This window comes from Oncorhynchus tshawytscha, linkage group LG08, assembly GCF_018296145.1.
Source record: "Oncorhynchus tshawytscha isolate Ot180627B linkage group LG08, Otsh_v2.0, whole genome shotgun sequence".
In the NCBI taxonomy this organism is placed as follows: domain Eukaryota; kingdom Metazoa; phylum Chordata; class Actinopteri; order Salmoniformes; family Salmonidae; genus Oncorhynchus; species Oncorhynchus tshawytscha.
In genome coordinates, this window is record NC_056436.1 from 27,229,520 (window position 1) to 27,256,461 (window position 26,942).

General features: G+C 40.6%; 2 protein-coding genes across 5 annotated transcripts; one reads left to right on the forward strand and one right to left on the reverse strand.

Annotated features, from left to right (window-relative positions):
* Window positions 1-447: 447 nt before the first annotated feature.
* si:dkey-21a6.5 (sushi, von Willebrand factor type A, EGF and pentraxin domain-containing protein 1) lies at window positions 448-8,600 on the forward strand. 2 transcript variants are annotated; one of them, XM_024430215.2, is made up of 9 exons: window positions 448-620; window positions 2,865-3,089; window positions 3,503-3,641; window positions 3,738-3,826; window positions 4,105-4,168; window positions 4,477-4,565; window positions 6,582-6,694; window positions 6,802-6,958; window positions 7,376-8,600. In XM_024430215.2, exons 1-9 carry the CDS (start codon window positions 563-565, stop codon window positions 7,531-7,533), a joined length of 1,092 nt encoding a protein of 363 aa, XP_024285983.1. In that variant the 5' UTR covers window positions 448-562; the 3' UTR covers window positions 7,534-8,600. The 2 variants fall into 2 exon arrangements, with proteins under 2 accessions (XP_024285983.1, XP_024285985.1); XM_024430217.2 differs by lacking the exon at window positions 448-620 and adding an exon at window positions 2,510-2,760.
* A 4,715-nt stretch (window positions 8,601-13,315) lies between these two features.
* On the reverse strand, window positions 13,316-26,519 carry LOC112256747 (receptor expression-enhancing protein 1). 3 transcript variants are annotated; one of them, XM_024430213.2, is made up of 8 exons: window positions 26,364-26,519; window positions 24,666-24,738; window positions 24,059-24,135; window positions 23,368-23,488; window positions 21,745-21,858; window positions 21,463-21,634; window positions 19,332-19,588; window positions 13,316-18,751 (listed from the first exon to the last, which is right to left on the reverse strand). In XM_024430213.2, the coding sequence occupies exons 1-8, from the start codon at window positions 26,393-26,395 to the stop codon at window positions 18,677-18,679; spliced, it is 921 nt and encodes a 306-aa protein (XP_024285981.1). In that variant the 5' UTR covers window positions 26,396-26,519; the 3' UTR covers window positions 13,316-18,676. The 3 variants fall into 3 exon arrangements, with proteins under 3 accessions (XP_024285981.1, XP_024285980.1, XP_024285979.1); XM_024430212.2 differs by lacking the exon at window positions 26,364-26,519 and having other exon boundaries at window positions 19,341-19,588; window positions 24,666-24,884; XM_024430211.2 differs by lacking the exon at window positions 26,364-26,519 and having other exon boundaries at window positions 24,666-24,884.
* Between the last annotated feature and the right edge of the window lie 423 nt (window positions 26,520-26,942).

Consider the following 26,942-nt stretch of genomic DNA (forward strand, 5'->3'; position numbering starts at 1 on the left):
TTATAAATAAAGTATTTGTTTTTAGCCCTTTCTGTGTGTTAAAAAAAAACTTTTTTAAATAAATATTTATTAGTTCAGATATTAGGTTGGCAGGTAGTCTAGTGGTTAGCGGGTTGAGCCTGTTCCCCAGGAGGCGTCATTGTAAATATACATTTGTTCTTTAACTGACTTTGCCTAGTTAAATAAAATAAATTGGGCCCCATGTATGAGATTTGCAACACACATTGAAGAGAATGGGGTGGGGAAAAGTCTAATTCAGGAAGTACAGTTTCACTAATGTTTGCCCCTAGGAAAAAAATTATTTAATTAAAGCTGTGTGTGTGTTTATTGATTTAATTCAGTTTGCCTGGAGACATCAAGGCCAGCTTGATTTTCTGGTTAGTGTTCTGCGGTTGCGCATTCAGTTGTTACCGAAAACTCGTAAGTAAAATCACATGATTTGTGTCTTGTCATATGACATTGATGAGGGCGACAAGCAACCAGCGACTCACTGTGGACTTCACTAAAAGAAGGAACCCTAAACTGTCAGGGATGAAATTCTTAAATTTTTTGTGCCGATAATATGTGGAGTATGGAATGTTGGGGAGTTATGTCTACGATTGCTGCCGCCTGTCTGTTAGGTAAGGTTTGTTGTTTTAGCTAATCAACATTAACGTTAGCTTTAGCAGGCAGCACTCTGTTTTTAGATATCTAGATATGACTGAAGGCAATTTTTCTACATGGGATTATTTGAGGTACCCACTTGTGCCAATGGCACTGTAGATACCTTTTTGTTTGTAAACTTTGTCAAGACAGCCACACCAGATATCACAATTCTGATTTGATTTGACATATTTTACAAAACGTGATAACGAATTGAATATGATTCAAAACGTTCATAAATGACAATGCAAAACTACACACTGCTTTGCATTGTATAAATGCAGCTATAAAAGTTTAACATTCAACTTGTCATGTGAAGACATTTTTATATTTTATTCATCAAGCCCTGTACATTCAAGCGCACTAACACATTTACCAAAACTGTAAATTACCCAAGCAGTACCCAATGCTCTGGCAATCTAAACTCAATAGAATATAATGTACAGTACACACAGAAGGCCCTGGCCAACTCGGAGCATTTTGGAATTTAAACCAGGGGAAATCATATGACCTGGTTTTGAATAATTGTAATTCTTGAGGGTGTCTTTCTCTTAGCAAAGCAGCTCAGCTCATGGCTAATGTGATTACTGCGACAATAAGGTCTCTGTTTGCTGCTGCTCTCGCTTCTGTTTCACCAACTCACTGACAGGTCAGACACCATGATATCTTGTGTTAACTGCATGTGATAATGAGACAAGATATCATGGTGTCTGACCTGTCCACAAATAGCTACATATCCTAAAGAAGACTTACTTTGAAATACTTATTGTGAAACATTGGCTACCACATTGTGAAATAAATCAGTTGGGTGTGATTCAGAATGGCAGCATCATTGTAAGGTATCAAAGGAATGAGGAAGTATACGTGTAAAATCTTTCATATTGGAACTTTGTGCCATTCTTTGACTTGAAACAAGGCTTAAAGAACGTGCTTTACAATTTATAAAACAACAAAAGGGTTTTGGAGAATATGCCAAAAAGGCCTATTACTGATGGATTTTCCTCAAACAGTAAGGGTGGAAATCTGTGGATGCCTAATGAAAGATAATCACATTTTTGCTCCCTTTCTAATTTTCTCTACTTTTGCATATTTTTTAATACTGAATGTTATCGGATATTCAACCAAAACCTAATAAAAGATAAAGGGAACCTGAGTGGACAAATAACAATGACATACTTATTTCATAAACAAAGTTATGCAACACCCAATGCTCATTTGTGAAAAAGTAATTGCCCCTTTACATGCAATAACTGGTTGTGCCACCTTTAGCTGTATTGACTCCAACCAAACACTTCCTGTAGTTATTGATCAGTCTCTCACGTCGCTATGGAGGAATTTTGGCCCGCTATTCCATGCAGAAATGCTGTAACTCAGCAACATTTGTGGGTTTTCAAGCATGATTTGCTTGTTTCAAGCCCTGGCACAAGATCTCAATTGGGAGGTTCTTAATGTGGAAAGCAGTGTTTGGTTTTTGCCAGGCATAATGGGACCCATGTCACCCCAAAAGTTATACTTTTGATATCTCTGTCCATAAAACATTCTTCCAAAAGTCTTGATGATCTTCCAGGTGCTTTTTGGTGAACTTGATTCAACTTTTGGACGACATGGGTTCCATTATGCCATAGAGGAAACCAGAAAGCGGACAAATACTTTTTCACGGCACTGTAGATGTCACACAACCTCCTGAAATGTGTTAAGCCTGTCATGCCTGCTCCCGCTCCCCCTCCCTGGTGCTCAAAGGTTCCATGCTCCCCAGCATTACTCACTCCTGCCTTTCCCCCGTCACGTGCATCAGCAATTATTGGACTCACCTGGACTCAATCACCTGTTTATTACCTCCCCTATAATTGTCAGTTCCCCAGCTCCTTTCCCAACTGCTGTATTAATGTTTGTATGTTGTTGTTACCCGTGTGCTGATGCTGTTTCTGTCTTGGTACCTGTCTGTTCTGCATTAAATGTTCAACTCCCTGTAACTTCTTCTCATCTCTGGTCCTTTCAAAGCCATCAAATACCAATCTCCAATTACCATTTTTCTTCTGAACCGTACTAATTAGTCATTGACCCATTATGTTTCCAGAAAATCCAGCTTCCCATGTCATGATCTGCTCTATTTCCAGGGTATGCCTTTGTCTATCTACCACATTGCTACTTAGAGAGAGGCTGGGAATATAAATGTTTTCCCGTTCCTAGAACTATTTGCTCTAAAAGTCTGGTTATAACAGGTGTGGTGGTGAGCCAGACGACAGCTCCCACGATGGCTCCTGCTGTGATGAACACCACATTCATTGAGAATGTGACGGCAACCACCAGAGTCAGTGAGACCACCACAGTCAGTGAGAATGTGACCTTGACCACACCCATGATCCTCAGCACCACATCTCCAGGCTGCTCTGCCCTCAACACCTCCATCTGTGAGACCTGTGTCCCAGGGTCCTACTCTGACAATGGTGAGTCTAAATGTCCTGCTAGCCTTACTTACCCTGGCCTGGCAGAAAGATGCTTAGTTTCAGTGAATGGGCAGCAGGTAGCCTAGCAGTTAAGAGCATTGTCAGTAACCCAAATAATTACTCAGTTTTGTTTCTCACCACAACCTATAAATTAGGTAGAAACACAGCACAGCCAATTGATTCAGCACTGTAATGTCGTTTTTACCCATGTAACACCTATTTTTTGTGGATGTGGACAGTGGACACAGGAGTTGTGTTGTTGGTATGTAGCTTTGCTGTATTATTTGACCCCTGAAATTTGTCTGACCTCCACAGACGAAGTGAAAGCTTCTTTGGCTCAAATGTAAAATGAAGGTGGTAAGTGTTGTAAACAGCACCACCTGTTCAATAACAGCCTTCTGATGTCTCCCCAGACACCCTGCTGTGTTCCTGTTGCCATGAGCCAGGGCTGTGTCTGTTCGCTGGGGCTTGCCTCCCATGTTCGAGAGGGTTCTTTCAGCCTCTGGCTGGACAACAGCGATGTCAGCCCTGCAGCCAGGGTTTTTACACCAAGTACGTCTCTGTCAAATGAGGGCATAGTTGATTCACAAACATTCTGTATACCACTGTTGCATTGACCCTCTTCCTGTTCTCCATCTCACCTTGCAGTTTTACCGGCAGCCTTATGTGTCAGTCCTGCTCCCCAGGCTCCTACAGCAACAACACAGGCTCCGACTCCTGCCGAAGCTGTTCTCCAGGTATTTATATAAATATTTTTCTGTTCTTGTTGTATAATCATCGCAATAATGACTTACTTGTTACTATTACTGTTATTAAATTATAGTGTGTTTGTTTGTTCATCCATGCCTATACGCAGAGAAAAAAGAGTGAATAAACATTTTGTAACAACTGACGAAAACAATCAGCTCTACTGTATAAAAGCTGGGCTTCAGTCATGCACATTCAAGTAATCTAACTCTTTAGAAATATTACATTAGATGTATCTGTTTTTTTAAATGGAATGTGTTATTTTCAGGTTTCTATACATCACAACAAAATGCCACATCGTGCAGTCCATGTCAACAGGGAACGTTCTGCAAGTTAGTGGCCCTTTTCTCACCTTAGATTTGTGTTTTCTTAACTAGTGTGGTTTGCACTGCAGCGGGACTGGCCCTGTTGCTTGTCTGCAGATCTAACATCACATGCTCTCATCTCATGCAACTGATATTACTTCCCAAAACCGGACAGAGACACACACACACAAAATTGGGTTAGTAATAGGTATTGAAGAAATTATTTCATAGTTCAGTCATCAGACATGGGGTGGTGATAGCCAGCTGTATTAAACAGTATTTTGTAAATAAGTTCTTCCCCATTCATTGCACCCTTGTGGCCATCCCTCCCACAGCTCCTCCAGTTGTGCTCTGTGTCAGATCTGTCCTGCTGGTACAGAGTCTCTGCAGCCAGCTGCCAAGGAGTGCACACCTTGTCGTCCAGGTAACTGCCAGTGCCAGTCAACAATATCAATTGTGTTATTTATAATGCATGCAGTGTTTTAAAATATTAAAGAAAATGTTTTTGTGAGAATGTTCCATTCAGTGTAGCCTAACCCATTCACATATGGGTTATCTGGCACTGCATTGATTACATCTAGAAAAACACTAAAATGAAGGCATGATCTACACTGAACAAAAAATATAAATGCAACATGCAACAAGATACATTAAAAAGTAGAGGCCTGGACCAGAAAACCAGTCAGAATCTGGTGTGACCACCATTTGACTCCTGCAGCGCAACACATCTCCTTCGCATAGAGTTGATCAGGCTGTTGATTGTGGCCTGTGGAATGTTGTTCCACTCCTCTTCAATGGCTGTGCGAAGTTGCTGGATATTGGCAGGAACTGGAACACTCTGTCGTACACATCGATCCAGAGCATCCCAAACATGCTCAATGGGTGACATGTCTGGTGAGTATGCAGGCCATTGAAGAACTGGGACATTTTCAGCTTCCAGGAATTGTGTACAGATCCTTCCGACATGGGGCTGTGCATTATCATGCTGAAACACGAGGTGACTGCGGCAGATTAATGGCGCGGCAGATTAATGGCACGACAATGGGCCTTAGGATCTCGTCATTCAAATTGCCATCGATAAAATGCAATTGTGATCGTTGTCCGTAGCTTATGCCTGCCCATACCATAACCCCACCGCCACCATGGAGCACACAACATTGACATCAGCAAACTGTTGCCCACATGACGCCATACACACTGTCTGCCATCTGCCCTGTACAGTTGAAACCAGGATTCATCCATGAAGAGCACACTTCTCCAGCACGCCAGTTCCCATCGAATGTTAGCATTTTCCCACTGAAGTCGGTTACGATGCCGAACTGCAGTCAGTTCAAGACCCTGGTGAAGACGGCGAGCATGTAAATGAGCTTCCCTGAGACAATTTCTGACAGTTTGTGCAGAAATTCTTTGGTTGTGCAAACCCACAGTTTCATCAGCTGTCCGGGTGGCTGGTCTCAGACGATCCCACAGGCGAATAAGCATGATGTGGAGGTCCTGGGCTGGCGTGGTTACACGTGGTCTGTGGTTGTGAGGCCGATTTGATGTACTGCCAATTCTCTAAAACAATGTTGTATGTGGCTTATGGTAGAGAAATGAACATTCAATTATCTGGCAACAGCTCTGGTGGACATTGCTGCAGTCAGCATGTCAATTGCACACTCCCTCAACTTGAGGCATCTGTGGCACTTTTTTAGTGGCCTTTTATTGTCCCCAGCACAAGGTGCACCTACACTACCGTTAGTTGAGGGTCACTTAGAAATGTCCTTGTTTTTGAAAGAAAAGCACTTTTGTCCATTAAAATAACATAAAATTGATCAGAAATACAGTGTAGACATGGTTAATGTTGTAAATGACTATTGTAGCTGAAAACGGCGTTTTTTTTGATAAAACATTAAAAAAATTTAAAAAGGAATATCTACATAGGCGTACAGAGGCCCATTATCAGCAACCATCACTCATGTGTTCCAATGGCACGTTGTGTTAGCTAATCCAAGTTTATAATTTTAAAAGGCTAATTGATCATTAGAAAACTATTTTGCAATTATGTTAGCACAGCTGAAAACTGGTGTTCTGATTTAAAGAATCAATAAAACTGGCCTTTAGACTAGTTGAGTATCTGGAGCATCAGCATTTTGTGGGTTGCTGTTTAATCAGCTTCTTGATATGCCACACCTGTCCTGTGGATGGATTTATCTTGGCAAAGGATACATTTGTGCACAAAATTTGAGAGAAGCTTCTTGTGCGTATGGAACATTTCTGGGATCTTTTATTTCAGCTCATGAAACATGGGACCAACACTACATGTTATATTTTTGTTCAGTATAATTTAAGGTTAATAGTAATACTGTAATAGTGGAGGTTTCAGTCAGTTTTAAATGGATGACATTTTAGTGGAGTAATCTGATTAGGATGTATTGATGAGATGTTTGATTTTGGACAGGTATGCACAAGGCTCCCCGTCAGAGTATGTGTCAAATCTGCAGCAGCGGCTTCTTCCAGATCCGCTGGGGCCAGGAGACCTGTAACCTCTGCCCTGAAAACCACTACTGCCCAGTCAGTACCACATCCCTTACTCCCAGTAAACACCTCCAATACTGAAAGTATCATTAAGGGATTTCCAGACCAACTTGAATGACCAAGGCTCACTTCATCTGTTCCAGAGTCCAGATGTGAACCCCATCCTGTGCCCCGGTGATGCTTTCTGTCCTGAAGGCAGCACTGCTCCAGGTTACTGCATGGAGACCTTCTTTCGCAAGGCAGGGGAGGAGTGTGAGCTGGCCCCCGTCACCATTGCTCTACTTGTCATCGGAGGAGGAGGTATGTCTGAAGAAACATGTTGAAAATATTGGTGTAGTGGAAGGAAAGTGGTTTGAACTTTAGGCTACCACTTACATGTTGAAAACCCTTGTCAAGTGAGCAAAATAATTGGCTTCCCATATTAACTTTTTTTTTTTTGTGACCCCTTGAGAAAAGTTGTTCACTGACATGAACCTTGTTTATTTCTTCTAATTGCACAAATTATATGCATTTTCTGGGCACTACTAAGTACAAATATCCAAATATATGATTGAATTATCTTGTTTAGAGGTCATTTGATCAGGATGAAACATTTTGTAGCAAAAACAAAGTGAAATAGAAATCATGCTGAAGTAATAGAGTAGTAGTAGTAAGTGAACGTTGTAGTCTTGTTGCATACAGTCTTCTGACATGTTTTCTTTATTTTCTCTGGTCCAGTGGCCCTACTCTTCGTCATCCTGCTGGTGTTGCGTCGAAGGCGAGACACAGACGGAGAGCTTTCCCTCGTACGACAACCTCTGTTACGCAAAGAGCGGCCGCAAGGTCGATACTACGGGATCCCATGTGATGCCGAGCCAGTATACGCTGGTTGGTGAGCATGTTCCCAGCCCCATCTGATGCCTCCAATTATTGGGGTCAAATGTCTGGCTTTCAGAGCAGAATCAGCTGAATTCTATGTGCCTCAGCTTTGGACTAATGGACCATAAGAGAAAGCAAACTCACACCAAATCCTAGCCATGGTTTACTATGTCCATTTGAGTACTTTTGATAACTCACCAGCTCTTTCATGCGGTACGTCTTTTAGATGTATTCTTTTATTTATTTAACTAGGCAAGTCAGTTAAGAACAAATTCTTATTTTCAATGACGGCCTAGGAACAGTAGGTTAACTGCCTTGTTCAGGGGCAGAACGACAGATTTTTACCTTGTCAGCTCGGGGATTCAATCTTACTAGTCCAACGCTCTAACCACTAGGCTACCTGCTGCCGTCATTCTTGACAAGCAGAAGTGTTTTTCTTCTGTATTTTGTGCTTTAGTGAAGGCTGACCCTATTACTTTTGTTAAAAAGAAACACTGTTCTTTAAAAGAAAAGTATATTTCTATGATTTAAAGAAAAACACTGACTCCAGTCCAGGGTATATACTGGAATAAAGCACAACTTTGCACTACTTAAGTGAAATTCTGTTGTATAATTACTAGCCTATAAAATAAGATGCAGGCTGAAGTTATTTCCATGATGCAAGTTTATTAACAAAATGTCTGTAAAACACCAAAAGGATGTTTCATGAGGTGTGCGAGCAAGAAAACTAACTTTTTACAGGATCGCGTACTGATTGTCCTAATGTGGTACACCGTAGTAGTTCATTGCGTAACAAAAATAGATGGGGGGCCACCATGGCAAGGAACGTCTCTGGTATGTAATGCTTTGCCACATTATTCAGATAATAGCTACCTGTGATCAATTCAATGTTTTCTGTAAACTCTATTGCTCTGTTTTACAATCATAATAGCTAATCTCTTGCCTAAAAAGGCAACTTTCATGGCTATGATTACCACATTCTAAGGTTATCAAATGCCAGCTCATACATACTCTAGTCAGATTAATCGGTAGTTATACACTGAGTATACAATACAGAATGTTGAGTAAAATTCATTTAAATGTACTCTACTGGTTGTCTGTGGTTTGTCCGGCTGCTTGAAATTTGAGACAAAATATTCTCAGATAAGTATTGTTTACCCGACTTAGAGAGCTGGTAGGTATGGTTCGGTTAGGCACCAAGGTAAAAATTTGCTTTAAATTTGATATTTGGATTTTAACCCCCCCTCAACAAAAAAAAGTGTGGCTTGTATCTGTTTTTACCCAACTCAGTATATGGCAGCAATACACCTTTTTGGATGTAGTCTGCCAATACAATCTTAAAAGGGGTTTTCTGCTTGTTTAAAGCTGTGTACAGTTCGTTAAGCGCCAGTTCGTCCCCCCCAATTTGCCCCACCCTCCTGTCCGCCAGGTGAATGGAGAATCCATTGAGTTGGATAGCTGTGTGGGGTATCTTGTCTGAGAGCCATGTTTCTGAAAAGCAAAGAATATTGCAGTTCCGAGAGTCCAGTCGGTAGCAAATCCGCGATCGGAGGGGATCTATTTTATTATCAAGTGACTGTTTTTTTCCCTTTGCCTTAATCTCACCAGGATCCCTCTTGTCTCTAACGTCGGCGTTTACTTTTGGGTAGCCCGAATTTTAGGTTGGAATTAGAGAGTCCAGGGCAGATGAGTCGAAGTAGAAGGCAGAATTGGGGTAAGTAACTGCCGATCTGTTGTTCAAAAGTTCTTGTCGGTTGTAAGAAATAAAAGGGGATACATTTCATGAAAATAGAGTAAAAATAAACAACAAAATAATCACAAAGTTGGGTCGGAGCTTGCAAAACGGCAACCATCCAGGACGGCACCATTTCAGGCTCACAATAAAAGTAAAAAATAAATGCATTTACAGATGGCATACAAGTTTGTTATTACGCCACATGGAAATTCACATTTTCGAGAAGGCATTTCTGCCCCAAAATGCATTTTGCTCAAATAATTGTTTACATTCAAATGCCTCTCCTGTGAAGTACTGACGCCCGACATGCCTAGTTTCCTGAAACGAGTCACATATACCTATTGGCTTTCAAAAGTCTAAACAATACTTTTCTATGGATATTTTGTCTAAAATTTAGAGCAGCAAGAAGTACAAACGGCACTAGCCCGGATGATGGCGACATTGAGTCGTTTCATTTTACCGTCCAAATGCAATACATTCTTATCCCTTGTGGACCAGTAGGTACCTAAAACATTCTCCATTCAGGCTGCATAGGCTTCAATATCATACTTAACATTTTTAAATGGCGAGAGGCGGGGAAAACTGGGGAAAATATCCGCGCTTTCCTTATGAAACACCATTTTCCACCATCATGCTAGTGGCTAAATGCTAATCCTGGATGTTGCATATCATGTTCAGACAATCAGGTTGAAACGATCAGACCAGGGGTAATTTTTTTTTTACAACCGCGCATTATGGGAAACCAAGACTGTTCTCAGGGCAGACCTGGTTGTAGTTGTTTGAGTTGCGTCAAGGGACAAATTTAGCATTAGTTAACCCTTTTCCTAAATTTAACATAATTCTCCTAATCTGCCAAAGTACACATATTTTCCAAATGTTTTTGTTGCCTTTTAGCCATTAAATAAAGCTAAGGAGGAAATCAAAACCTATGCGGCCTGAAATGATTTTTTTTTTTTGTTTAGGTACAAATGGGTCCATGAAGGATACGAATGTATTGCCAGCTGCATACAATGCGTTTGGATAGTAAAATGAAACAACTCAGTATCGCCTCGCCATCTGCTGGCCTTTGGGCTAAAACCGCCTTGACAACCGGTACGAGTAAGTTTAAATGTATTTTTATTCAACATTCTGGTTTGTAAGGAACATTTACATGATTTTGCACACATATGTTTCAGGGTGTAGGCCTATATACCAATGAATTGTGTATTACAGCCTGATTAATCAGACTACCCATACTCATGCCAGCTTGCTAGCTATTTCTATGGTCAATGTGTTGCTAACGTGTAGTGTAATGCTAATGAATATCCAAGTTAGTGCCAAAATAATGGACAAATTTGAATAAATGAGGGATACAAAGTATATTGAAAGCAGGTGCTTTCACAAAGGTGTGGTTTCCTGAGTTTATTAAGCAATTATCATCGCATCACGACGGGGCTGTAGTGGAGCAGGTTGAGCACTTCAAGTTCCTTGGCGTCCACATCACCAACAAACTAACATGGTCCAAGCACACCAATACAGTCGTGAAGAGGGCACTACAAAACCTTTTCCCCCTCAGAAGACTGAAAAGATTTGGCATGGGTCCTCAAATCCTCAAAAGGTTTTACAGCTGCACCATTGAGAGCATCCTGACTGGTTGCATCACTGCCTGTTATGGCAACTGCTCGGCCTTCAAAAAGAGGGTGGTGCTTGGAATCATTGTTATTCCTCTGTCAACCAAGGTTACCTGCAAGGAAACACGTGCCGTCATCATTGCCTTGCACAAAAAGGGCTTCACAGGCAAGGATATTGCTGCCAGTAAGATTGCACCTAAATCAACCATTTATCAGATCATCAAGAACTTCAACTTCACAGTACTATGTGATTGCAGCCCCCACCGTTACAGGATGACCTGTTGGGGTGTCTGGGTGGCATTAGCAGACAGACAAGCCCATGCAGGGGTAGTAAGCACAGAACTCTGCACGGTTTGATGATGGATTATGGTGGAGAAACGACATATCTTCTGCCCCCTGGCAAACAGTCAATGACCTCTGCAAGCCTATGAATACAAGAGACGGAAATTCCTAAAATTAGGGAAGCCATTTAGCTACTTTTTCACAACTGATAACAGTAGCATATACAGCTAACTGCCGAACTAAAGGAAACACCAAGTATCTAAATAGGGTATTGGGCCACCACGAGCCAGAACAGCTCCAATGTACCTTGGCATAGATTCTACAAGTGTCTGAAATGCTACTGAAGGGATGCGTCTCCATTCTTCCAAAATAAATTCCATCAATTGGAGCTCTGTAGATGGTGGTGGAAAACGCAGTCTCAGGCGCCACTCCAGAATCTCACATAAGTGTTCAATTGGGTTGCGATCTGGTAACTGAGACAGCCATGGCATATGGTTTATATAATTTTCATTCTCATCAAGCCATTCAGTGACCACTCTTGGCCTGTAGCTGGGGGTATTATCATCCTATGGGGGCATAGCCATGGTAGCCAAAATCAAATCAAATGTTATTTGTCACATGCGCCGACTACAACAGGTGTAGACCTTACAGTGAAATGATTACTTACCAGCCCTTGACCAACAATGCAGTTAAGAAAATACCTTTTAAAAAACTATTTAAAATAATTCAAGAGCAGCAGTAAAATAACAATAGCGAGGCTATATACAGGAGGTACCGGTGTCGAGGTAATATGTACAGTCGTGGCCAAAAGTTTTGAGAATGACACATTAATTTTCACAAAGTCTGCTGCCTCAGTGTCTTTAGATATTTGTCAGATGTTACTATGGAATACTGAAGTATAATTACAAGCATTTCATAAGCGTCAAAGGCTTTAATTGACAATTACATGAAGTTGATGCAAAGAGTCAATATTTGCAGTGTTGACCCTTCTTTTTCAAGACCTCTGCAGTCCACCCTGGCATACTGTCAATTAACTTCTGGGCCGCATCCTGACTGATGGCAGCCCGTTCTTGCATAGTCAATGCTTGGAGTTTGTCAGAACTTGTGGGTTTTTGTTTGTCCACCTGTCTCTTGAGGATTGACCACATTCTCAATGGGATTAAGGTCTGGGGAGTTTCCTGACCATGGACCCAAAATATTGATGTTTTGTTCCCCCGAGCCACTTAGTTATCACTTTTGCCAAGGTGCTCCATCATGCTGGAAAAGGCATTGTTTGTCGCCAAACTGTTCCTGGATGGTTGGGAGAAGTTGCTCTCGGAGGATGTGTTGGAACCATTCTTTATTCATGGCTGTGTTCCTAGGAAAAATTGAGTGAGCCCACTCCCCCGGCTGAGAAGCAACCCCACACATGAATGGTCTCAGGATGCTTTACTGTTGGCATGACACAGGACTGATGGTAGCGCTCACCTTGTCTGTTCCGGACAAGCTTTCCAATCCCTGTACCTTTTGCAGAATATCAGTCTGTCCCTGATGTTTTTCCTGGAGAGAAGTGGCTTATTTGCTGCCCTTCTTGCCACCAGGCCATCCTCCAAAAGTCTTCACCTCACTGTGCGTGCAGATGTACTCACACCTGCCTGCTGCCATTCCTGACCAAGCTCTGTACTGGTGGTGCCCCGATCCCGCAGCTGAATCAACTTTAGGAGACGGTCCTGGTGCTTGCTGGACTTTCTTGGGCGCCCTGAAGCCTTCTTTACAACAATGAATACTTTTGCAAGGCACTGTACAGTTGTTGGTTAGCTAGCGAATTTCAGCCATAGACTTGACATGAGTCAAAACACCTAAAAAATACACTATCAATAACATGATACAACAATCTGAACCAGACACTTATTATTCACCACATGGCAGCTTCTTGTCATTGTTGCTAGTTCTCTGACTGTCCAGAATCATAACACCACACGGCCTTCTGTCTTCAGAATCATAACACCACACGGCCTTCTGTCTTCAGAATCATAACACCACACAGCCTCCCTTCCACCACACACACATAGAGGGATTTAGGTTGTGATGGTATAGCTGGAAATGTTGTCTTGTCATTGAATCAATTGTCTAAATAAAATGCTTCTTAAAATGTATTACCTATTAAAATATAATACAAAAAAATACATAAGCCACAGCAGCACATTGTCTCATTTATTGGCTGTTATCAGTTCACCAACAGAAATACTGATGATACAGAGCAGTGGAGGCTGCTGAGGGGACGCCGGCTCATAATAATGGCTGGAACAGATGGAATGGAATAGGTGTTTGTGTTTGACCCATTCCGCTCCAGCCTTTACCACGAGCCTGTCTTCCCCAATTAAGGTGCCACCAACCTACTGTGATACAGAGAAAGCAATTTTCATATACAGTCATTTTAGACCATCATTCCTGACTTTTACATCTTTCTTATCTGATATTCACAATAAGGTTTGAGCATTGTGAGTGATTATGGCCTGCCAGAAGTGACTTTTTGCGCCAAGGCCAACAGAGAGAAGAGAGGAATGTGGGCTTTTTAATCCATAGAGATAAGACATGCTCCTCAAACACTTTATTTGACTCCAAGTTGTAGAGACGTATTTGTCCACGGGAAGAACCTTCCTGACCTTGCCACATAGCGTTTCAAAATAATAAGGAAAAGAACATTCAGACACTTCAGAATCAATGTTATCAGCAAGGCATTCGATGAAGCAAATAACTATACACTAATCCAAACAATGCAAAGTAGTAAATCATTCTCATATTTACTAAATAACAAACATCATGCAATGATGACTTTCCTTTTCCAGCTGAAATGATTCACTTTTTAAATTATTTTTATGTTAGTATTTGAAAAGGAGATACATTCCAACTGAAACTACATGAACATCGCAAAAAGGATTTAAAATTCTACCACAGGTCACATCTCTGTCCATAAATAACTTATATCCTAAAAACAAATGGCCCAATTAGAAGGAACCTCTTACTGATATTCCATGTGCAAACAAGTTTATACCAAAATGTTTCTACCAGAAAGTGTTTGAATTTGATGTGTAAACTGAACACGTACCTGAGGAGAAGCTTCCATTTCTAATTTAAGCTACTGTATTGAAAACAGTGAACAAAAATGTATGCTGCCCAAACACCAAGCATAATATTTAGTGAAGCATTATGTAATAGCCAAGTTAATTCACATACCTACAGTGCAGAAATGTTCATTTTAGACATAGACGGTATGTCACTCACTACCTTTGGCAAAAACACTTCACCAATATTCATGTAATTTACAGAAGGTTAGGAACCTGCCTATAGGAATTGCTATGCCCTCACAGAAATAGGCAACAGGCACATTGGCTGGGAAAAGACAGGTCAACAATTGTGGCTACATTGAGAAAAGTAGGCTTTTAAGTAAGAACCATGAGTTGACAATTGCTCAGTGAAAGCAGAGTATTGCACAGTGTTTTTAGACTCTGAGAAGGGCCACCTATATAGCCCTTGCCACTGGCTATCTTTTGTTATACAATAGCTATACACGTCAAAGTATGTTTTGTGTGCTAAACCTGAAAATACAAACATTTATGGCGATGCCATAAGACATGAGTAATACAAACATTTACAAAACAATTGAATGACACCTCAATGCCAGATAATTTATAACGAGCTTGAAAAGTCGAATGTCAATATTTCTGCTCCTTAGAGCAATTTATTTATTTGAATAGTAACTAATCCCATGTAATAATAATTTTGGTAATGATCTATAACATGGTGATCGGTGTTTCATGGTACTAAAACAGTTGTTGCACTAACTCTAAACATAGTGCATAGGGCCCATAGTCAATGACATTAGTAATTGTTATGGCCACATGGAATTGCTCATGATTTGTCAGAGTACCGATATGACTGTTTCTGTAGTACCAGACCTAATGTTTTGTTTTTATGGTTTAAGGCTTTATAAGCTAATGTAACGAGTGAAACTTAGAGCAATTTACTCATACTTTGACACTTAGTTCCATTGCCAGTAGATTAATAATAATAATCAGCAATCCTACAATTGCTATTCTCTCTCATAAATAAATACCACATTTGAGGAGATATACTAACCTGACTGGACAATTATTTTAAATATTCTATGTCCTGTTAAATTGTCAGTACAGATTGTATTTGCCAGCTCAAAAGATCTCCCTACAAACCAAAATCTTTCATTACAGAGTATTTCACCCTGCTACTCTCCTGGTGACTGATTCCATCTCATACAGTGACCAAGTAGCCACAAAATAATTCAGACTATACATTCTGTTTTATGACACATCACCTGACAAATGACCAGAGACACATACATGCATTTGTCTCTAAACGTAATATTTTTTTAAAACTATCACACACACACAGTACATACATACGAAAAGTATTCAATGACCGACAAATCAATCCAAAATGTCTGTACACTATGGAATCCACTCGTGTGTGTGTGCTACCTCGATGGCACACACCCTCTGTCTCCTTTACACTACAGTATATGCCAGAGGTCCTACAGTCGCTAGTGAAAGTCTACAGACCCCTTGCACATTTATCACATTTTGCTGCCTTAAAATGTAATCTAAAAGGGATTAAATGTGATTGTTTTCCTATCTACACAACATATTCCACATTTTCCAAGTGAAGGACCAATTATAGAAACGTCTCTAAATGACTAAGAAGTACAGAATGAGGATGTACTTTGTGTAAGCAACTTTGGCAGCAATTACAGCTCAATTTTTTTTTTACAAGATTTGACAAACTATGCACAACTCTTAGGGCAACATATATCCATTGTTTTTGTAAAAATTGCTCAAGCTCAGTAAATGAGTTTGGGAATCATTGATGGATAGCAATATTGTCTCTGAATATTTAAGCCGATTTAAGTCAGGATGGAGATTGGACTATTCATGATACTCAACACCTCTTGGAAAGCCATTCTTGTGTGTCTTTGTTATTAAAATGTGTGTAATTGTCCCATGGAAAAATACAACTCTAGTCAAGAGTTAGGTTTTCAGAAGACTGAGGCAGGTTTTCCTCTAACTTTTTACCTGGGCTTTGCTCCTTTCATATTTCTTTTGATCCTGACAAACTCCAGTCCCTGCCGATGACGAGCATACCCATAACATAATGCTTCCACCACAATACCACAAATGTTTATGGCAAAGACACACCAGAATGATGTTCCAAGAGACTGTTCCTGAGTGGTCTAGTCTCAGTCCTGACATACATTTTCTTGAAAATCAGAGATGTTTGAATGTTTCTGTCCATCAATGATTCCTAACCAAATTCACTGAGCAATTCTGATAAACAATGGACATGTTGCCCTAAGAGTTGTGCAGAGTTGGTAAAAAAATATTTAAAAAATCATTCAGCTGTAATAGCTGCCTGTGGTGCTTCCACCAAGTATTAACTCAGGTTTTTATTAGGAAACATTTCTATATTCAAAGACCTGTTAAATTTAGTTTTTAAGCCAGCCTTGGAGAAGGCTAAGCAGGACCTCTATCGCTTGTCGACACTCCCCATATCACTCAACTCAGTCATCATGCCACGATTCCTGTATCTTTATAGCAAAATCGTTTTTTAAAGAACTGGATAGACATATCTACTTTAATTTATGGAAAGACAGAAAGGAGAGGGGGGTCTTGCCCTACCCAATTTCCTCCATTACTACTGGGCTCCCAATAGTCACAAGATAACCTTTTGGGTCTCTGTATTTTTAGATGGGGAAGGAATGGTGTGGTCCTTTATGGAAAAGCACTCATGTCAAACATCATCCCCGGTCTCCTTAGTCTGTGCCACCCTACCATTGAGCAAATAATACCACTCAAACAACACTATTATGAAAAGTTACATCTGGATACACTCTTAGAAAAAAAGGTGCTATCTAAAACTTAAAAGGGTTCTTCAGTTAACCCTTTACACAGAGGGTTCTACATGGAACCCAAAATAGTTCTACATGGAACCAAAAATGGTTCTACCTGGAACCAAAAAGGGTTATCCTATGGGGACAGCCGAATAACCATTTTGGAACACTTTTTTCTAAGTATATGGTCTCAGTTTAGGATCCACTTTGGATATAGACAAGCTATCTCATCCATGCCTTTTATTTCCAACCCACTCTTCACGACCTACTTCATAGACACAGCCTTCCAGCTATGGTTTCAGAAAGGATTGAAGACTGTAACAGACCTTTTCCATGACTGTGTATTTATCCCCTTTGAACATCTAGTTAGAGAGCACAGTATACCCCAGACACATTTCTTCAGGTACCTGCAGATTCGCAACTTTACAAAAAAGCTTCTCCCATCCCTCCCACCCACCCACCCACCAGCTGGCTTGATTATGTTTGAACCTGGATCCCTAAGTAAAGGGACACATTTCTATGCTGTATGACATTATTCATAATATTGCATGCCCCACTCTTGACCATGTAAAGCATTCATGGGAGGAAGAGTTTGGAAGCGAGATCTCCGATATCACCTGCATTCTGCAATCCTGGGTTACTACAGTTTCAAGTGTTTAATCGCCTACACTTTTGCAGATTATCAGATTGCATCCAGATATAGACCCAACCTGATCTAGATGTCATCAGCCACCCGCCACTCTGTATCACATGTACTGGTCATGCCCGACACTAGTTCCATTTTGGTCCTCTATCTTTGAGACTTTCTCATATATATGCAATTATGCAATAAGGAAATTGCCCCAGATCCCTCTGTCGCTATTTTCGGGGTAGCCCCCGAAGAGCTTATTTTCTGTAACACCCAAGCAGAGGCCATAGCCTTCTCGTTCCTTCTGGCCCGCCCACTTATTATTTTTAAGTGGAAGTCAGATACCCCGCCATCGCATGCTCACTGGGTTAGGGATGTTATGGCCCATTCTAAACTGGGTTAGGGAAGTTATGGCCCATTCTAAACTGGGTTAGGGATGTTATGGCCCATTCTAAACTGGGTAGGGGATGTTATGGCCCATTCTAAACTGGGTAGGGGAACTTATGGCCCATTCTAAACTGGGTAGGGGATGTTATGGCCCATTCTAAACTGGGTAGGGGAAGTTATGGCCCATTCTAAACTGGGTAGGGGAAGTTATGGCCCATCCTAAACTGGGTAGGGGAAGTTATGGCCCATCCTAAACTGGGTAGGGGAAGTTATGGCCCATCCTAAACTGGGTAGGGGATGTTAACTTGTTGCTGTATTTATGTTTTGTTACTGTAGATTATCTAATTATCTAATTATCTTTGAAAAACAATTACAATAATAATAACTTTCTTTCACTTTGAAAATGTTTAGTAAGTTTTGTAGAGCCCCAGAATTTTTTTATAAAATGTTAAGGCAGCAAAATGTGAATACTGTGCAAGGGGTGTATAGACTTTCACAAGTCACTTTGGTTTCCTTATTCTAAAACAAGGCTGCTTTATACATTTAGCTTTAGGCCACATTTCCTTATTTACCCTCTTCCCCTCGCAGCTAAAGCAGTCTTGGGAGCATTCACAGAATATCACATGGCCTCTCTGTTTGAAGACAGCTGGGCACTCCTGAATCTTGTGAGAGGCCTTAAGACTCTAGGAGGAGGCTAGAAAGAGAGAGAGAGAAATAAGAGAAATGGGGCACTGACTGACCATAACTGTTCTGAAAGCAGTAAATGCCACATTTTTTTCTGGTTTGTGGTCTGACAATGTTTGTCTAGCCTGTCCAATGTAGGCACAAAAACACACTAAGTATATCTCTACATTCAGTTCGGTGACAAGATAAACACTCATTACATTATGAAAATATGATTTGACATATTAAAAGAAAGCAATCCTGGAATGTTGTTTTCAGATGCCTGTTCCAGCTTGTTTTCTAGTTTGGGAAATCAATAAATGCAATCAAATCAATACTTCCATAACCATTGCAATTCACCGCAAAGTCATATCAGCAGTGAAACATTACTGCAAAAGAACACCAATTTACACACATTTGTCAATCCACTAAAACTAAAAATACACATTAGAAACAACATTTTTTTTTTTTTTTTGCAATGATACCGTTCCACGCAACAAGGACCCAGTTAGAAGTAGCCAAGTAAGAATTAGTGACCCAGTGTGTTAGTCACCACAGACCAGTCGCAGTTAGAACCACACACCAGTAGGCCAGTCAGTTTAAAAGAGTACCTCAGGTACCTTCCTCTTAATCAACCTGAGCTGTGGGGAGCTTGTGGATGTTTTCCCCCCTATCCTCATGTCCTCAGTCTGCTCTGTTGCTGTGGGAGCAGGGGATGGAGGTGGAGAGAGTAGAGAGGACTGGATGGTCAGAGGGGGTGTGGGTTCAGTCATGGGTTCGGGGGGCGTAATAGGATGGGACAGTGGTTCCTTGGTGTCACTCTGATCGAAGCTCAACACCTCATATTCAGTCATGTCAAAGTCCTGCCCTGCACCATGAGAAGGGACCATGGTAAAACAAATTACAGACACACATCAGAATGTATGCTGAAGGCAGCAGTGGACTGTACTATAATTATTGAAGTGATGTAACTCATTTCATCACAGTGAGGTTGTTATGAGTTCAGTTTACTAAGGGGCAGAGTAGGGTTGTTGTTCTCTACACAGACCACGGGAGCAGACATCATCTGACCATGTTTACAGGCAGGGGGATACCCCCTCTCACAGGACAAACAAGCATAGCTACGCCATTAGGATGAGGACTCCTCTTCAGGGCCCTTAATTTAGTCTCTGCAGAATTATGTTCAGTACACTGGATTTCTATCCTATCATTCAATTTGCCATGCAAGCAGAAAGCAAAAATAGCCTTTCATTATCCTGCTCTTTCAGCATAAAGGATGCTTGAGGACTCAGGTAATATCATGTTCTGAAATCAAATAATCACATTGTTATTGTTGTAAAATAAGTGTGTGGTAAGTTGACAAAATAAATCAAAATGTGTTAATCGTCCACACAGTACAGCCACTTACAGTTATCCACAATATTATTGCTTCAAAAAAATGTATGTTAACAGAGTCATGGTGCAAAAGCACTCCCTTTCACCTTTGTGACACTCAATAACCTCTTGGAAAATAGACTAATTAATCCAAAGAAAGTGAATCTCAAAGAAACTTTGGACTGTACAACACATACTGTATAATGAGACATGAAACACTGAATGAGTCTGGCCACCAGAGAGCAGGCTGTGGTCATTCAGTGATAAAAGCTCAAAGTTAAGCATTCCTAGATGGGTCAAGAGCCTACCTGGCAGCCCTGTGGAAACTGACCTGCAGTCAGAGAGCGTCACAAACTGGAAGGGAGATGTGGGGTTAGGGAGACTCAGGAAAGGCAGTTTACAGAACTATTATCTGCAGGCTTAAACAGGAAGGAGGCCATATGATAGTTTAAGTTTTAATGTGACGTGCACAAGTACAGTGAAATGCCTTTCTAGCAAGCTCTAAACCCAACAATGCAGTAAGCAATAACAATTGTATGTGAGTGGGTGTGTGTATAGAGTCAGTATAAATGTGCATATTATGTGTGTGTGAACAAATTATGAAGTGAGTGTGTGTTGGAGTGTCAGAGTGTGTAGGGCCTGTGAGTGTGCATCGAGACATTTTGAAATAAAATAGGTCAACTCAGATAGTCCGTATAGCCATTTGTTAGCTATTTAGTCTTATAGTTTGGGGATAGAAGCTGTTCAGGAGCCTGTTGGTGTCAGACTTAATGCACCGGTACCGGCTTGCTGTGCGGAAGCAGAGAGAACAGTCTATGGCTTGGGTGGTTGGAGTCTAACAATTTTCCGGGTCTTCCTTTCACACGGCCTGATACAGAGGTCCTGGATGTCAGGGAGCTCGGCCCCAGTGATATACTAGGCTGTCCACACCACCCTCTGTAGAGCCATGCGATCGAGGGCGGTGCTATTGCCATACCAAGCAGTGATCCAGCCATTCAAAAATGCTCTCTTTTTTAAGATTAGAGGGCCCATGACAAACCTTTTCAACCTCCTGAGGGGGAAGAGGTGCTGTATGCATGTGGACCATTTTACAGTGCCTGTTTTCACCAGTGCTGTGGTCAACCATTATTTGCCAAATATACCATATTTGCTCTACTAGCCATTATAGTGCACAAAAATTGCTAATCCGATGTGCCGTTTTCAGTGTTAACATATTGCTACTTAGCTATTACTTGGTAGTTATCTAAGAGGTCATACAAATGTCTTATAGAAACAGTTATGACACTCCCTTCCCTGCCCTTGTTGTGGCCAATCGATCTGTCTGTATCTTGGTTAGTTATTTAAGTGTATGTGGCAGTATAATCTCACCCTTGGTGTAGCCGATCTCTGACTTGCTGCGCATCATCGTCCTGGCCCTTTGTTGTCCAGCTGCAGACTGGGTGTGGACAGATCCAGGGTCCATTTCAGTTGGGTCGGACTGGTAGGCGGACAAGTCCTGCATGCTGAAACTTCGCAGTCTATCTGACAGTACTCCTTGGCTCTGGTGTGGGAGACAAAATACATGAACACTAGGAATGATCTATATGAATAGAGAAAAACATCACTTCACCGCACCAAGAACAAATCAGAAATTCAAAGAGTCAGCATTACCTTTGTCGCAGCCAGTACTGCAGCTGTGGCTGCCACATTCAAACCTTTCCTCCCAAAAGTCACCAGAGTGTCATAGCTTTTGTCCTTTGCTTGGCAGAGATAGTCATCAATGTCCTGGACAGACAGAAATACACACACATGTTACAGTAACTGTCTTTTTCTTGGCAGGTCATGTGAAAAACACATTATGTTTGATGTACTGCATGTACAATACCAGTCAAAGTTTGGACACACCTACTCATTCAAGGATTTTTCTTTATTCTTTACTATTTTCTACATTGTAGAATAATAGCGAAGACATCAAAACTATGAAATAACACATATGGAAACATGGTAACCAAAAGTGTTAAATAAATCTAAATATATTTTATATTTGAGATTCTTCAAAGTAGCCACCCATTGCCTTGATGACAGCTATGCACACTTGGCATTCTGTCAACCAGCTTCATGAGGTCACCTAGAATTCATTTCAATTAACAGGTGTGCCTTCTAAAAGTTCATTTGTGGAATTTCTTTCCTTCTTAATGCGTTTGAGCCAATCAGTTGTGTTGTGACAAGGTAGGGGTGGTATACAGAAGACAGCCCTATTTGGTAAAAGGCCAAGTCCATATTATGGCAAGAACAGCTCAAATAAACAAAGAGAAACGACAGTCCATCATTACTTTAAGACATGAAGGTCAGTCAATCCGGAAAATCTCAAGAACTTTGAAAGTTTCTTCAAGTGCAGTTGTAAAAACCATCAAGCACTATGATGAAACTGGCTCTCATGAGGACCGCCATAGGAAAGAAAAAACTAGAGTTACCTCTGCTGCAGATGATAAGTTCATTAGAGTTAACTGCACCTCAGATTGCATCCCAAATAAATGCTTCACAGAGTTCAAGTAACAGACGCATCTCAACACCAACTGTTCAGATACTGCGTGAATCAGGCCTTCATGGTCGAATAGCTGCAAAGAAACCACTACTAAAGGACACCAATAAGAAGAAGAGACTTTCTTGGGCCAAGAAACATGAGCAATCGATGTTAGACCGGTGGAAATCTGTCCTTTGGCCTGATGAGTCCAAATTTGAGATTTTTGGTTCCAACTGCCGTGTCTTTGTGAGACGCAAAGTAGGTGAATGGTTGATCTCTGCATGTGTGGTTCCCACCGGGAAGCATGGAGGAGGAGGTGTGATGGTGCTTTGCTGGTGACACTGTCAGTGATTTATTTAGAATTCAAGGCACACTTAACCAGCATGGCTACCACAGCATTCTGCAACGATACGCCATCCCATCTGGTTTGGGCTTAGTGGGACTATAATTTGTTTTTCAACAGGACAATGGCCAAACACACCTCCAGGCTGTGTAAGGGCTATTTGACCAAGAAGGAGAGTGATGGAGTTTAACACTTTTTTGGTTACTACATGATTCCATATGTTATTTCATAGATTGTATGTCTTCACACTTATTCTACAATGTCGAAAATAAAGAAAAACCCTGGAATGAGTAGGTGTGTCCAAACTTTTGACTGGTACTTTAATAAAATGGTTTAGCCGAGCATATAAACCATTTTTAACATAGAAGACAGCTTATAGAACATTTCAAGTGGACAATGAAAACTGGACTTAATTTACAGACCTCACCTTTTCTTTTGAAGAAAGTGTTGGGTGAACAAACTTCCTGTATAGAACGCTGGACCCCTTTGTGTAGGGAGACAGTAACCATACCACAAAGGCAATCTTCAGCTCATAATAGAAAGGAACCCTACAGTAAAGGGAAGAATAATACAGCGACCGTTTAGAGCATTCATAAAATCTACACTCTCAATTACAATGTGTTTCACCTGTCTTTGTCCTTGTCTCCACCCCTCACCAGAGTTCTCCCATCTTCCCCCATTATCCGCTGTGTATTTATACCTGCGTTTTCTGTTTGTATGTTGCCAGTTCGTCAAGTCCCACCAGCATGTTCCCGTGTTTTCTATGCTCTAGTTTTTGTTTTTCCTTGTCTTCCCAGTTCTGACCTTTCTGCCTGCCCTGATCCTGCCTCCCATCCTGTACCTGCCCGACTCTGATTTGGATTATGGCTCTTTGCCTGCCTTGACTTACCTTTTGCCTGCCCCTTGTACTATAATAAACTCTGAGACTCATACTATCCACCTCCTGTGTCTGTATCTGGGTCTTAGCCTGAGCCATGATACTATTCTACTGTAGGCCGATGCTATGTGACGGTGTACTATTTCAGAACAATATTTAGGACTTCATAACTATATATTAAAACAAGTGAAATAATACTATACATAAACAAAACATATTTTATAATACATCATTTACTTACCAACAGATAAATATATCTGTGATGGTTTCCATGGTGGTGAATAGGGCAAATATTATCCAGTACATCATCCATTTTACCTTTAAAAGTAGAAAAACTCTGTTAGTCTTGCACATAATAGTTAAGAAATATTAATCTAAATTCTAATAAATCCTGTTTTAAAACTGCAATATGTCATTTGGGGGGACCCCGAAAAATGTACAGAAATGTGAGTTGTAGATCTGTCACTCATTGAAAGCAAGTTTTTATCGCGTTTTTAAATTTAGTTTTTTAATCTTTTTTTACTTTCGGTTTTGCACATCTGCTTCAAACACCTGAAAACACATTTTTTTTGTTATGGAAAATATATTTCACTGTGATTTAGATAATACAATGATTCTCTACACTATACTTGCTTGTTTTGTCACAAACTGAAATTAGGCGAACTATTAGTATTTTAGCAACCAGGAAATGGTGGAGCGATTTCTGCATAGTACATCTTTAAGTAATTCAGTCCAATAGTTGTCTGGTTCTGTGAAACTGGCCCATAATGTGTAATCTATACAGACTGACTCAATATGGCACGTTACTGTTTAATTTTCACTTTTTTCAGACTGCTGCTCATACTCACATATTCCTTCACATCCTTTGACTTGACAGCTTTGTATGAGTAGTATGCAGGATATAATGTGCCAAATATAAGCCTGGAAAACATCAAACATGTCATAAGCCTGCAATAAATGTTGTCCAGCACAGCCACATTTATGGGGATAAAAGCAAATAAAGCACAGTAAAGTGGAAACAGTCCAAAGTACAGCAACTGACAGCAGTTCACAACTGAATTGTTCATCACTAAAAAACAAACATCTCTGTTTTTTAATTAACTGACACCCCAGTTCTGGGTATTGGGTTTATTAACTTACTTTTTCTTTAAAACTGTTTTAGATTTTATGTAGTGTAATTCGTGTTTGTATAAAAAACAATAAATAACCATCTGGGAGTAACTATTTGCGCTTTTCCTTTGCGCCATGACACATTGACATTAATGAGGCCTCCGCGAAACTCCGATTTTCCCGGGCTCAAGTAATTCCAATTCCGCCCATATTGTTGAATGTTACTGTTATGGAGATACTAATATTTTCAACAACAATCAAAAACAAATAACTAAACTGACATCAGAGCTCATCTAATATCTGAAAGATTAAACAGGGACACGAGGACTCTTGGCCTACCCATGTGCGACTGTATAACTCTCAAAGAGGACCCCTTGAAGCAACAGTTCAGCAACAGCTGGGGGTGTGACCTGCTAAAATTACTGACCCGTGACCTACATATGCATACACCGGGTTATCCTGTAGAAAACAATTCCAAATACATAAGGTCAATCAAAACAAAAATGTATTCCGTGTTTCTGCTCAAGACCTCAGAACAGCAAATAAAATATGTGGTTGGATAGGCAATAGAGCTTTGAATGCCAAGACAACCAGAAGAAACTGGCGGCCCCTCGCGTCTTTAAACAGCAATGTAATATGATATTATAATCTAAATTTAATTTACGTGCTATTTTGATATTTGTTTTAGGCCTACTCCAAGCCCATATGTTGTGGACACGTTTAATAATTTCTCCATATTACAACAATAGGAATGGAAAGTGGAGCCTAGAATTTTGCTTCCATAGTCGAATATGCTTAAATATTCGGATGACTATAATTATCAGAATATGTTGCAATAAAGTCTATGATTATATGCAACACTTGCATTGTAACCTGAAAAGGTTGACCCATCCCTTTGTTTTCCAAATAAAGAATATCAAGTATCATAAAATAGCTCCGCTCACCCCACCGCACTGTGGTTTGGGCATTTTATTCTGTCAACTTTGCATTTAAGCCTACTGTATGACATAACAATGGCTAAATCATTTTTGTTGTATTATTTACATATCTCTGAATGAGCAGACATATATCAATAAAAATATACATATTTAATTTGGCCAATCGTCATTCTTTGTCTGGACTGGAAATAAAACGCATGTGAACACATAAGAGCACATATCATCGACCCATTGAATGTGATATATGACAATGAACCCATTCTTTCAGTAAGGAATAACATTTCAGTCATAAACAGAACACAATATTCTGTCTGTCTCAAACCCCCGAGACACCGTCTCTGCTTAGAAATAAGAGGTGTCCTAAATAGGTTATAAAGCGGCCACTGCTGACATGCACCTTGTGTCACTGAAAAAAAAAAAACAGATTTATCGTAATAAGGCATTATCTCGAGGTGGGCTATTTTAGAAATTAGAGAGAATGTGATAAAAATAACTTACACCACAAGTCTAGAGATTATCCAAGAGACCATTGTGCTGAGGCGGCGACAGAACGTGCTGTCAACAGGGAGGAGTTTCCTTCTTGAGCGTTGGCAGTTGCCATTTGACAGCAGCGTCAGCGAGCGCCAACCAAGGCGTCAAACGATGTGCCGCACCCAGACATGAACGTGATTCAGAGTGAACAGCTGTGACTACTGAAATGAACATGTCATTGGCCTACCTACCTAATATTGTTTATATGTATACTGAACAAAAATATCAACGCAACATGTAAAGTGTTGGTTTTATGAGCTGAAATAAAACATCCCAGAACTGTTCCATATGCACACAAAAAGCTTATTTCTCTAAAATGTTGTGCCACCAATTAGTTTACATCCCTGTTAGTGAGCATTTCTCCTTTGCCAAGATAATCCATCCACCTGACAGGTGTGACATATCAAGAAGCTGATTAAACGGCATGATCATTACACAGGTGCACCTTGTGCTGGGAAAATAAAAGGCCACTAAAATGCACACACAACACAATGCCACAGATGTCTCAAGTTTTGAAGGAGCCTGCAATTGGCATGCTCACTGCAG

Bases quoted from the DNA above. Each gene is read 5' to 3' on its own strand.
- si:dkey-21a6.5 (XM_024430215.2), top strand. From the start codon at position 563: ATGTGGAGTATGGAATGTTGGGGAGTTATGTCTACGATTGCTGCCGCC. The intron at 4,169-4,476 runs GTTAGTGGCCCT...TCCCTCCCACAG, and splicing joins CAACAGGGAACGTTCTGCAA to CTCCTCCAGTTGTGCTCTGT. The intron at 6,959-7,375 runs GTATGTCTGAAG...TCTCTGGTCCAG, and splicing joins ACTTGTCATCGGAGGAGGAG to TGGCCCTACTCTTCGTCATC.
- LOC112256747 (XM_024430211.2), bottom strand. From the start codon at position 24,884: ATGAACAATTCAGTTGTGAACTGCTGTCAGTTGCTGTACTTTGGACTG. The intron at 23,489-24,058 runs GTAAGTAAATGA...CCTTTACTGTAG, and splicing joins ACAGATATATTTATCTGTTG to GGTTCCTTTCTATTATGAGC. The intron at 18,752-19,331 runs GTACTCTTTTAA...CTCTCTTTCTAG, and splicing joins TTAAGAGGAAGGTACCTGAG to CCTCCTCCTAGAGTCTTAAG.